General features: G+C 40.4%; 1 protein-coding gene across 1 annotated transcript in view; it reads right to left on the bottom strand.

The window, feature by feature from the left end:
• The window catches only part of AMPH (amphiphysin), a gene marked incomplete at both ends in the record, with an annotated part of 123,341 nt that overhangs the window by 7,569 nt on the left and 102,031 nt on the right, over positions 1-13,741 (bottom strand). Inside the window, 4 exons of the mRNA XM_082331623.1 lie at positions 2,872-2,928; positions 9,459-9,575; positions 11,642-11,692; positions 13,085-13,117. Of these exons, the coding sequence (XP_082187749.1) occupies positions 2,872-2,928; positions 9,459-9,575; positions 11,642-11,692; positions 13,085-13,117 (258 nt within the window). The remainder of the gene's footprint in view (positions 1-2,871; positions 2,929-9,458; positions 9,576-11,641; positions 11,693-13,084; positions 13,118-13,741) is intronic.

Below are 13,741 nucleotides of genomic sequence, written 5' to 3'. Positions count from 1 at the left end.
CAATATTTAATATTCAGCAGTACTCCTATTCACTGTTGTTAATTGATGTGATAAAGAAATTCTTCTGGAGTCCCTGAAGACAGAAAATACTATAGGGTTTTGTAGAAATCATTGGAGAAGCTTTAGTTTAAATTGAAAATGCTGCTGATGAAGGATGCCCTATCGTAAAAAGAAGTAACATCAAAAGACATGGGCAGATGTTGACATCTTCTCCTGTGACTTGTAAGGCATGCAAGCCTGCCACTCAGAGTATTACCAATTTTAGCAGCCTTGACCCAAGAAGGTATTCAAATAAACGTTGAGTCTAGAAGCCCTGGAAGAGGCTAGTAGGAAAGAGGAGGAACAGAGTGCATATCAGATTGATTTTATACCATGCGCTTCTAACAGCATGCTGCAGAAATTGATCTTGCTGTCTGTTGTGATTAGGATCAACAGTTCTTTTCTATTTATTGGGTTTGTAGAGCCCATTTTATTTCACTAAGGAGGAGAATACTAATTTACATGAATCAGCTCTCAAATGCCCTGTGCTGAAAGGGTGACGCTCTCACAGCCTGTAGCCATGAGTCACTGAATGTATACCACAGTTCACAATTGTGTAATCATTTGGTTGTGTGTCTTAGAGTACAAAACCAATGCAAGCTGGATGATTAAAAAAGCTTTTACAAAAATGGATGTGAGGTAACCCAGAAAAAAACTCACTATCAGCCTGAAATATATTTGATTAGTACAGAAAAAAAAAAAAAGAAAAAAAGAGGGAGGCTCATCCCACTGAATTCATACCCAACTATGGCGAACCGCATACTTGCAGATATAGTTACCTGTATTACCTTACTTCATATTGAAAAGCAATCCTAGAAACCTCTTTTCCATAGGTCATCAATAATATTAGACAGCCAAATAGTACTCCAAATTAGATATATCTAGCAGTATTATTGAAAATTGGACAGTTGTCCCATTATACTAACCACACAGGGGACAAAGAAAGGGTCATCCAGTATAATGAGGGCTGCAACAGAAGAACCACTTGACTGTTTTAATTGCAGCAGAAGTGAATGCTTCTTTACCTAAGATGCAGGCGATTCACACAGTTGCACTCTCCTCTCGTTAACATCGCTGTCAGCTCAACACAATGCAACGGATTCAGCAGCAGCAAGAATGAGCCCAGGGAGAGGAGAAGGAGGGGTGCCGAGCCTGCCGCTGGGGCTCTGCCAGAGGAGCTCCCTGAGCTATGCTGGTTTTCCAGAGCTGAAGATCTCGCCCCATGGCTGGATTTAGAAAGGGACTGGGTAATTCTTATGACGGTTGTAATTGCAGCTAAGCTAGCTAATATAACATCAAGAGGAACTAATCATTATGCTTTAGGGAATACATCAATTGCTTGCAAAGTCTTGGAAGGCCTCTGGGGTAGTACTGAAGAATTTGTTATGCAAGTTGCAGTATCAGAGGGACCACCCTCCACAGGAGGCCAGATATCACCTTAGCAAATAGCTTGATCTCTGATGGCAGCTCTTCTGCGTACAGTAATACTGTTATTTTACACAGAACACAGGGTCAAACTCACCAGATAAAAGATCTCAACTTTATAAGGACAAGTGGTATTAGAAAAAAGAGGAAAGATTTCAAAGAATTAGCCTTGGTGCTCACAGGATAGTGAGGCATTTCTTGCATGTTTCTTCTTGGAGCAGAGTTGTTGGGAGTGGCAAGCCAACCCTAGAGAAGCAACGCAACACTCCCTTGCACTGTGTCCACACCAAGCTGGGCTTGATCTACCACTCCCATCCTGTACTTTCTTGCTAGTGTAATTCCAGTGATTTCTACACGGATGCGGCAGCGCTGGTGAGGAGTACAGCACCAGTGAGTCCCAAATTCACTTCCCAGTGGCACTGGGGTACCCTGGAGCCACAGATACATCCTCAACTCTAGCAGAGCTAATGCTGTTTTACAGCAGGGTAACAAACCCAAGCTTGGACAGCTGGACTTACCATGTTCTGACACCAAAGTGAATGGAGACACTATGGCACCAAAATGAATAACAACAAAAAAGGAGGTTGTCAGCACCTCGAGATACAAATCCTAAGTGATTAATAACTAGGAGTTACAATTTCTTACTCAGTTCCTACTTCTATCCCTGCATTTAATATGTAGCCATTCCTCTTGTGCTGCTCTCTGTGTATGTTTGAACACATTATAGTTTCACTTTAGTATAGAAGGATTCAGGGTAAGTAGTTTTATCACCTCTGAAGAAATATAAGCAAAATACAATCATTTGAGTCCACACATGTACAGCTTAAAGTATGTCAATGAGCTTTTCAGTTGCTTTGCAATTTGATTTTAACTGTATCTAACTTGATGCCAGATTTGTGCTTTAGCAAACAAACCCGTAACGTGATTATTTTCAAATATCCGTTTTAGTTCAGGGCATACTGTGCTAGGAAAAATAAATGATTAACCAAAGTTTTTTCTTTTTATAAAGATGTTTGCGGGAAGGCTCAGCAAACAAATTTATGGTAAGTGTAAAAGCTACTGGGAATCTATGCAACTTATTTCCAAATGTCAACAGAAACAGCATTATACCTCCTTCTACCATGGAGCTGCTTTGTTTGCTGCCCTGAGATATTTATCACTCTATACTGCTGCAACAGGCAGTTTCCAAGACAGGCCCTGCATTAAATGAGAGGTGCTCTGGTGTTAGTACATATACCACAGATATAGATATATCTGTGCAGTGTTAGAATAGATACCGCAGCTAGGTCACGGTTGCATCGTGTAGGCCTGCATATTGGTGACATGCAAATGACAAAGATATTTTTCGCCACGATTCTCTTGAAGATATTCAAGGACAACCACACTCTTGAGGCTGTTCATATGTACCTCGCTTTCTTTCTCAGCAACTCCAGTTGTCTCCTTATCCCCTGCCTCGACACTGTCCTGTATAAAGAGGAAATATGGTCATCACCTTACTCATGCTGAAGCAATGGCTGCAGAGAAATTGGTATTAATCAAGCTTAATGGAAGCACGGCATGTATGGGACGCAATGAAATGAATGGCTGGAATTAAATGGGATAGTATATAGCAAGCAGAAAGATTCTTGCTGCCACATATAATTTGAAATAAAAGCAGTTATAGGCTAAAAAACAACAAATAAAACCTTTTACATATGTCATCATTATGACACTAAGTGCTAAAGGCAATTTTTTTTACTTTTATTATCAGTATTCTCATGATAGCACCAGCTTTGAAGAATTTTTTAGTAAGCAGCAACCCACAACACTGCTGACCTTGCAGTTTCCAGCAAGCTCAAATTTCTTCCACCCAAGACTCAAACTGTTCCCATTATAACCTGCTGCTGCCCCTGCAACTCACCAGCGTTTCAAGGTAAACTTTCTAAAAAACTTACTTCTTCCACTCATGTTGGACTGCAACTCATTTAAAGGGACTGTTCAAAAGAGGTGGGTCACAAAGTTCATCCTTTTTTTTTGCAGAATCACCTTTCTCTAGGTCTATATTCAGTGGTACATGCAGCAGGTGCCTGACATTTAAAAAATTAGACGTGTCAGTGGTTTTCCAAATCTGACACCCATTTAGGTGTTCAAGGGACCAAATGCACCGAACAGGAATGGGCTCCCCCCAAATATTACTTTTTACAGCACAGATGCCATCTAACACTAGGTCCTTTTCTACAGAAGGTCAACAGTCAAAATTGTTAAAATTCAGGCCTGGTTTGGAACAGCTGGAAGTGCTGTTTTTCTGTTCAGGTTTGACTCCCTGCAGACACAGGCTATTTCTAAAGACACTCTGCTGAGGAAAAGCAATTCAAAGCCCCGGTATGGAAATCTACTTTGCTAATAAATTTTGAGGCTACTTTGCAAACACAGCTAGGTTATTTTTCAAAAGAGCTGTAAGGCTGAAGACAAGTTATACAAACCTATGTGAGGGCATGGTAGATTGGACTGTCCGCTTTAGCAATCAGAAATTAGGAGACCTCAAGTACTCGGGCTCCAGCTAACTGCCATCCCATGCCCACAACTGTCACTCCAAAATTCCTACACGTCTCAGCTGAAACGGTTGCATGTTTCTTTTTTAATAAAAGGATGCTGACTTATATCCAAACTTCGTATCACTCATGTTTTTTCTAATCTAATCTTCTAGTATTGCCTGCAGTCACCTCATAAGTCCCAAACATGGCCAGATGCCAGGGCAAGGCAGCTGCTGACAGCAGCGTTACCATAGAAACCTCTCACAGCTTTATCCCGTTAAAATTACAGTGTTATATAACCTTTTTTTTTTTTTTTTTATGATTAATTCTTCTTTTTTTTTTTTGAAGCTGCCGTGGAATCCTCCATTTTATAGTAAGTTTGAGGAGACTGTAGAGGGTCTTAAATAGAAAAAAACAAATATCAACAGCAAAATGCAATTATTTCCCACTCTAGCGATGCACACATGCCCACATCCACCCCCAGAAGTCTCACTTTTTTATTTTTTTTACAGAAAAGATGTACACTAATGTTTCGATTGTCCATAAAAGCTTTATGTCCAACTGCAAGTCGGTAGATAGATGCCTTCCCTATTTTTACTATTAAAAAGTACTGAATTTCTGCCATCAGCTATATTTACAAGTCAATTTGCCTTCAGAAATGAGCATCATCCTGCACTTTATAGCTGAGAATGCACCGGCCTCTGCCCTTCTCTTAATAATACCCTAGCAATTTTCTCTCATAAGAATCCCATCAGCCCAGCTTGGGGCATCTTTGCAGAAGAATCTAATATACACATATACATATTTTTAAATGAGGATAGTTTTCCAGGTTAACTGAAAGCACAGTTTTGGTGGGAAAGGGGAAAGTAAGGAGAGCTCCCCTCGCTTCCCAAAGCTTGGGACTCCCCAAAGCTAATTTCACTATTGTGCACTAGTCAAATTAGTAGCATTTTGCTTTTGCTTTTTTGATTAGCTGGAAGTTGGGATTTTGTGGATGGTGGGGTTTGAGAGGAGAGGCACGGTAGCATGAACTGTACCATTTTTAGGGCATGAAAGCCTAGTAAAAAGGATGACTGAAATAACATCTGAGTAAAGTAACACCTTATTTCCATAAACAGAGAAAAATCTGCTTCAGCAGACTTCAACAGAATGACACTATTCTACATCAGTTCTCTCCCATATACAAAAGCCATACATTTTTAATGGCCTCATGCTCCAACGTTGCACCTGCACACTCAGAATTTGGACACAGTTGACCGCTCTTCTGTATCTAACCATTGTATTGCTCTCCCAAATGACATGCTCCGCCATTTAGGCACTGGGTATTGTACCTACAGTGGGATTCAACCATAATTAGATACCCTCAAAGCTGCAGGCTGTTTCCTGCCCTCTGCTGTACTTGCTCAGTGTCTGCAAAAAGCTTATCAGGACGTAGTTTCATATACGCTTCTACACAGCTTTGAAAACCAGAGTACTTAGCTGAGTGTCTGACTGCTTTAATGGGAGAACATCAGAGTCCAGGCAGGCATCAGATGCAAAGCACTGAAAGGCTCTTTCCAAACTAATGAGCGTAACGGAAGTCAAAAAGCCAATCTCTGAGCAGTGCTCCCAATTCCAAGCGCTATGTCTCACACGTAGGAGAAGTTGTAAGGGAAATAACAAGATTTCATAAGCTTTCACTTTATTATAATGTCCTCATGTCATCTTTGTTTGAATGTGAAAAATTGATGTGGCGAGAGGGGTAGTATTATTTGAAAAAGAAATAAATCAGCGGTTAATGCATTATATCCTTTAGATTGCATCCTTTGGATTTTACAGCTGCCTTTGGGGACGCTATGGAAATAGGGAAACAACTGTTTTGGTGTGCAGAAGTCCATACAAGGACTTTTTACCGTGGTTAAATTCGCTTCTGTTGGTGCACATGGTAATTCTGTCCCTTTAATTACCAAACATTTTATCCCCTCCCCAAAAATGATCAACGTTTGACAGCTACCAACAAAAACTTTGTTTGTTCTATGGCATTTGAGACCTGAAGGACCAAGACAAAAATACGTAACGAGATCCCAGGCAGCAATTCTGACGAGCTCTTTTAATGAAGTCTTGGCAGTCTTGTTCAGGCAGACTACGGAACAGCAAGTAACTGAATCCAAAACTCCCTGAGCGGCAAGTGGTACCCTATCTCCTGGACCATTCTCTCCCTAATTTAAATGAAAACCCTACCAGAAAATGTACTGCAAAGCTCCTACAATGAAGAACACATGACATAAATTTTCTGGATTAATGGGATGTGACAGGAAACTTACTACAGAAAAATTAAACTGATTAGTGGCTGTCACTCCAAACTGGAAGTTACTAAACTCGAGAAAAGATTCCCAATAAGAAAGTACCTATCAATATTTTACAACTCCACTTTTAAAGTAAACTGTCACTCATAGAGCAAACGAATGCAGAACTGCTGTCGAGAAATGACACGTTTTCATCTTTTGCAACTCAGTGTACTTTTCCTTAGCTTTGATCATATTTGTCATTAATCCTAATCTTCAAAACTCTTCTCTGCAAGTCCTGGAAAGCCCTTCCTGAAATAACAACCCCTAAGAGCCAAATACAGAATGACTCCAATTTGGACATTTTTAAAATCAACACTAAAAGTGCTTATTTTCCCAAATTAGCAAGGACAACTTCATATTCAAAAAGCAACAAAAACCCCAAGCACAAACCTAATCAAAACTGTTTAACTTCTATTTAATGCCTATAATCTTCCTGCTGGATTGCTCTTAAATAGCCTGGCTCTTGAACCGCGTTTCTCTCTCTCCCAACAGCTCTGCAGTCCCGTGCCTTGGCTACAGCAGCTGCCAACAGACCGTGGGCCCAGAACTCCTCACGGACAGTCAGGCAGCAAAAGGGATCATCTGAAAAGGTCATGCTGGCCAATGAGCAGATTCGTGGTGCTGCAGCCACAGCCTGTCATTTAATTAGCACTTAAGATGTGCAACAGGCTTCAGAGCATTGCTTTGTCTCAGTGTGAGGCAAAAAGGAGCTGGCTTCCTTTAGAAAAATGGTGAACTTCTTTTACAATGTTTTTCCTCATTAAGTCCTTACAGATAATCAAAATAAAACCATCTAGAAACAACGTTTTCACCTTCATTAATATCTGCCCTTCCACATTATTCCCTGCCATTCAGTCACGGGAAGAGGAGAGCTCCAGACCAATGACTGACTACCCATTCCTCCCTCCTCCTCTCTTCCAAACTATCAAATTTACTCAAGACATGAGGCATTCTGGACAAGAGTTTGACAAAACAGTGTGCCTCAGACAGGCAATTTCATTGTTTGCCTTACTATAGAGTTGACAAGTTATTACTGTGATTTATATCAACTGAAAATAAAACACACAGGAGGGGAAGAGCCTGGTCTCCACAGACTGTGGGGCTTTCTTAGTTCGGTTATGTTACTGTAAGAGGATCATCTTGAAGTCACTTGCTCCAGTGTGTACCATGGAACTGAACAAAAAGTGAATTTAAAAAAATGAAATAACTACTCAAAATTCATGCAAGTGTAATCAGAATTAAACGCTAAACATAGTTCTGGGGAACACACTGAGACTGCTTCCCTCCATAGCTGCCATGCTGCTAAGATTCCACAGAGAACGGGAAGGATTGGACAGAGACAGGGATTATCTTCCCTTTCCCCCAAAGTCCTCCAGAACAGCCCACCCAGCACGGCCCTCCTTTCCTTCCACAATAATTTATTTTTCCTCTCTTAGGAAGATGGGAGTAAGGAAGGAATGATAACTAGGCAGGTGCTACAGCTAAAGCTCAACTTGCCTCTCCGTATCATTCATGCTGGATACCATTTTTTAATCCCATGGTACAGATAGCTGGAACCACCCAGGCAAACTCATCAATCCGTCTTTAAGAAGGTCTTTAACTAAACTGCATTTGCACTCCAGAGCCTTGCACACCAACACTAATACTTCTTTCTGCTGAAGGCAGTTTGCTTAGTATCACCTGTGGCTTTGGCATGGGTCTAACATCGCCCGCCGATAACAAGCCTGTCCTTGGGGGTAGAGCTAGCGGGCCTAATGCTGTCCCCTAAGTTAATGACACTACCCAACCTGGAGTCATTGATAAATGTCACCATCAGGCTTGTAGAGTCTGAGCCATTGCCATTAATGAAAATTTTAAACGAGACCAGCTCCAGAGACAGATCCATGAGACATTACAGTAGCTGCATATCTGATAAGTCTTCTGTCCATGCTCTGCACTGCCACATTTATAGGTGCCAGCTACTTCCCCTTTCTTCAGCTAATTTGCATCTACATCAGCCTATTTAATATTGCTTCCCACGTGGCAGTGTATCAAATGCTTACTGAAAAACATCTAATTTTATGATGAATTGGGTATCATCATCCCTGCTTAACAGATGAAGATACACAGGGACTCACCCAAGGCCAAGAGCGGTTCAGCAAGCTGAACCTTGTTCTTCTGGGAACACTTACAGCACCAAACTATGCTTGATGGTCAAAAAGCACAGTTATACAGCTTCCACTGGCTTCTGTGGCAGAAGAACCAACCCACAAAACAACTCCTTTTTCTGTCCAGTTTTTCAGTAGTAATCTTCATATTCTAACAGTGACAAACACTCATTAGAGACTTTGAACGTGTTATTGTCTCAAGGAAAGCATGAAAACGGTCAGCCTACAAAAACAGATGCATTTTTCCTCCAGGGTTTCTTAGCCTGCAGCTATCACCCACCTCCAAGACCTTCTAACTGCAGTATGTAGAAGAGGAACCTCAGCTGGATAAAAGGGATATTCACTAGGATACCTGTTATAAAAAGGGGTGCTAGTCAGCAGAAAAAACCCATGCCTACCATCTTAGACCACCTCTTAATTCGTAGTGATATCAGGTGCCCTGCTGTGTTCTTCTTGCAGAGCTGCCATTTCTTTTCCTCCCACTGTTTCCTGAATGCTGACATATAAAATTCTCCAAACTGGCACTTGGAGTTCCCTCTTCAGCTCACAGCTGGCTTCTAAAACCATGAGCCTTGTAGACATTTACATTACAATAATTTTTTTCTGGTATTTTCATGCTCTAGCAAGGACCATTCAAGATGTACATTGGCTTAGTACTTACAGCTCAGCTTAAAATGAAATGAGAAAACTGCTAATAAGGTCATTTAAAAATGGCATCAATCCTTTCCCCTTCTGAAGTTCATCTGGAATCAAACAATCTGTGAAACCACAGTGACTCAGCTGAACTTTAGTCTAAAATGCCAAACGTAAAAGGAATGACATTTTAAGGCCGAAAGGAGGACATGTGCTGGAGAGGCATGCTGTGACACAGCCGGGCACTGGGGAAACCAGCCATGGACGGATGGTGAAGAATGGAAAGGATGGCTGAAATGCAGCAGGCACATTCACCATGACGAAAGGTGGCTCAGATGAGGCTCAGGAGGTGGCATGAGGGACAGGTCACTCACCGCAGCCTGCTCTGCTGGTTCAGCAGGCTCAGCAGGGACGGCCTCCTTTTCCACAACAGCAGCAGCAGGGGTTTCCTCGACCTTAGGTTCCCCAGGTGGAGCTTCTTTGGCCTCAGTCTTTTGTTTTATTGATTTTTAAGTGGACAGTGGAAAAATTATTGAGGAGCACATGATAGTGGGGAGGGAGGAGGGGAATGGGAACTGTGCCTGGCACAGTGCTGCTTCAGGTTCTATCTTGCCAGGCTTTGCCAGGGAGAGGATGGCAGTGCTTGGCCTTACAGCATCTAAAGGGCATTTTCATCCTCAATATTCCATATGTAAACTGAGCCAGTCCTACATCCCTCCCTTGCAAGGAAAGAAAGGATCAGCTTCCTGAGTTACAGAAAGGGGCGATGGAAATGGGAGGAAGGCACTCAGTTTGCTCAGAAATGCTCCAGAAAATGACGGCAAGGCCAGGAGTTGAAACTGGCACTAGCATGTACCAACCCTGGGCTTCAAATACAAGTTTTTAAAATTAATCCCCAGTTCTGCCTGTTCTCAGACAACATAGTCCCTTCTCCAGTGAAGGTAAGAAGCAATTATCAGAGACTCAATCAGTTTTTGTATGCACAAGGGCAACCACTGACTGCTTGAATTCTGGCAGTGTGAAAAACATCCCTGGTTTCTTATTAAAATGCATTCCCTCTTGAGCTCTCAGTCACCTACAAGGCATCCATTTGTCAACCCACTATTGGGATTTCCACCCTTTTAAATCCTGGCCTAAGCTTGTTTTTTAGCAAGAGGATCTAGCAAATATCACCAGCCCTGCAACATGTCCAGTTCTGTGGCAAAATAGCTCAAAGCAAAAGTGCAATCTCCAATGGAGACATCACTTTGCAAATACACATGCATACAAGGGGAGAGCTACAAGCTGTGCTCAGCATATTCCATTTATAAAGATGGCTGACTCAACCAGATAAAATAACGCCAGTAGATTAATTTGCCATGAACGAATTGCTCAGCATAATGTGAAGCTCAAAAGCTATTTAGCTGCTTTGCAGTTGATAACAGGCAGCTGACTAGAAGGTCTCCTGTGATGAAGAGACAGGTTCCATGAAATTCTTAGAGATACCAAAATCTTCTCCTCCATGCTATTTTTCAGGAAAAAACCCATAGCCTCTCACTTCTTTTCTCACATATTCCTTAAGCAGAATTTTTAATGAGGTACAGAGAAGTCTGCCTAAGCAAGACCTTCAGGATTTGGCATAGCATAAACAAACATTCATTATATTATACCATGCTGTGCAGAAATCTCTCTGTGTAGTGTATTAATGCCAGCTCTAGGGAATTTCACAAAGAAGAAATAGGACCGAAATGAGGAACACAAAATAGATTTATCCCAGGTAAGATGACTAATGAGTTTCCTGAGGTTTAATGATGGAAGAAAATTCCAGGCTTAAAATCACAGGTAACATTATAATGCAGATTGCATTGTTGTGCTTCAAGTCACCTGTGGACAAGCAGTCTTCAGACTGGTTACCGCATTTCAGCTACAAGTAAAAATACTCTCACTGTATGCAGTAACCATTATGAACACAAGCACCACCAGAGACATTATACAAAAGCCACATTAAATAATCTTGAGTATTACTCTGCTGCTATTAAGTAGCTATAGCACTCATCCAGCAATGCTGCTATTCCACATCCTTACTCCAGGCTAACCAAAGAGTGTAAGAGAAACTAAGAAACTGCCCAAGTATCATCACTTCCAAAAAGATTCTCCATCCCTTAGAAATAGACTGTGCCTACTATTAATATGTGGAGAGTGGATAAAACTACAGAAATACTGGAGATATTTAAATGGCCATCATGTACTATCACCTGCTTGCTGTACACAGTACTCATTCTTGTCATTTCTGAAATGCCATAAATGAACAAACTGTTTGACTACACCTTTGAAAAGTAAACATATCTTAGAATATCCTAATTTTCTTTTCTTTTTCTCTGTGCTATCCTTGTGAAAGACTGTTTCAGTGAGTAAAGATTTACAACTACAATGATAATCACCCACCAACTCTTCCAGGTTAAGGTTTTGTGATTTAGAGGATGGAAAACACAAAAAAGGAGAAAATATCTTTGCACAAAGGTAAAATGGTGCCATTTTTTACAAGGTATTTAAAAAGGAAGCAAAAGCCACCACTTACCAGAGGCTCTGTCACATTTTCATTTGATTGCACTGTAAATGCAGAGGTATCCTAGATATAGAAATGAAAAATGATGATGCAAAAATAATTGAGATGGGATGTTTGCAGGTGTCTACGAAAGACCTGATTTTCTTAATGGTTTATTCAGATAAAGGCATAAATAAATTCACATAGAATAAGATGACAAATAGATAATCTAAATAGGTATTAACTATTATTTAAGCAGTATTAATATTAAAGACATTCTTTTTTCAATTATATATTCTATGCTTCTAAACCATGTGACGTTATTAAAGGCAGTGAAAAACCCTTCATTAAATACAGGCGAATTGCAAGGACTTTGTTTCAGGCACAATGCACTTCTAAGCTGTGAAATCCAGAACCTTTTTTTGCAGTCTACACGTGCCTGCGTCTGGGGAGTACACTAGCTCTAAGCTATTTTCACATCCTCTTGATTCTGGGCTTTTATTTGAATAGTAACTATAGTAATTACCAATACAAAATTTTACCTGCATTAAGAAGGTACAAAAATGTTTTCCAGCATCTTACTCAGAACAAATTAATCTGCAAAATATCGATGGGCCAAATCCTTTTCCTACTGCAGTGGGGGCATCAAATTTTGATTTCCTCAGGGCAAACATTTTGCTTTAATTATTAGAGGTGGTAGCCTCGTGCTTTGCCCCTTCCTTCTGGATCCTTTACTAATTTAAACGTCCTGTAGCAGAATGGATAAGCACTGGAAGACTCATTTCCATCCTTGTATAAGCTCAGCCTTTTTGGGTGCTTTTAAAAAATGGTGTACAGGGTGTGCTGTGGATGAGCCAGTCTCTAAAAGGATGCTGGAAATTAATGAAGCCCCAGGTTATCCACCTGAAATTTCGGATCTTGGCACAGCCCTGGAATTTGAAAGGATAAACACGGTATCTTCATGCGCTCTCTCTGTGATGCCTAACACAGAGACTTACCATCAGCACAGCAGCAAACAAATAATTTAGGTTTAACTTTCAGATTAAAATATACCTTAAATGAAAATAAAGATGCAGAAACAAATAAAACTCATTTTATACATACACACACTTAGTCACTGAAAGTATGTGAAACTGAGGAAACCACACTTTACAGAATTTTGGGATTCTGAGAAAAATCCACAAAAGAGCACAATAAAAAAGCTAAAGCAGTCCTTTCAGGAGGAAAAAAATCAGTCCCACTAAGGTAGTTGGATTTTTGCTATTAAATTCAGTCAGGCCAAGAGTACCAAGAGTATTAACATCATTCTAGTAACACCTAGGAATAGTTTCTGAGAACAGACAAGGTCTGTATTTGAGTCAGTATAGCATTGTTGTGCAGCTCATCTGTAGAACAGATTTCCTGACATTGTACAGCCCATCCTAATCCCTTCCTAACAGCACAGAAAAACCAATAATCTTGAAATATGTTTCTTACCTGTGCAAATCCATTAAATGCTGTGCTGGATGCCTAAGTAGAAGTGAAGATCAGATCAAATTATCATTTGTTCATTAAATGAGAACATTTATTTGCAAAATAAAAATGTAGGCCAGACATTAAAAAAAAAGAAAAAAAAATAATAAAATGAAGGGTAAGGCAGCAAGAAATTTGACGACACTGCTATTTGATAACAGGTGTCACAGGCTTAAAGAAAACAACAAAAACAAAAAGCAGAGTGACTCAAATATTTTTATAAAATAATTATAATTAAAAAGACTAGGTGCATTTAAAGTTAGACATATAAACCACAAAAACTGCGAGACACAACATGCCTTCACAGTTCAAAGCTTCATTCACTGTTTTGAAACACATTTTTGTCAGCCTGCTTCATTACACGGCTGAAGGGCACCACACTATGAACAGCTGCATGGCAATTTTTCAAAAAAAGAATAGCACAGGCTCAGGAGGGGCAGTGGGAAACACACAAATGGATTGTTTTTAAACGACAAGGTTATGCATGGCCTAAGGAACTCTTTGTCTAGACTAGGCTACACACTGGGGTAGGTACCTCTTCTTTATCAGCCTCAATTTCCTGGTACAATAATCCATATCTCCGGTTAGCAATTTCATCTTCAGATAAATCTGAGTTGTTGG

Source organism: Platalea leucorodia (assembly GCF_965183815.1).
Source record: "Platalea leucorodia genome assembly, chromosome: 1".
NCBI classification, from domain to species: domain Eukaryota; kingdom Metazoa; phylum Chordata; class Aves; order Pelecaniformes; family Threskiornithidae; genus Platalea; species Platalea leucorodia.
This window is presented reverse-complemented; position numbering and strand designations above follow the sequence as displayed.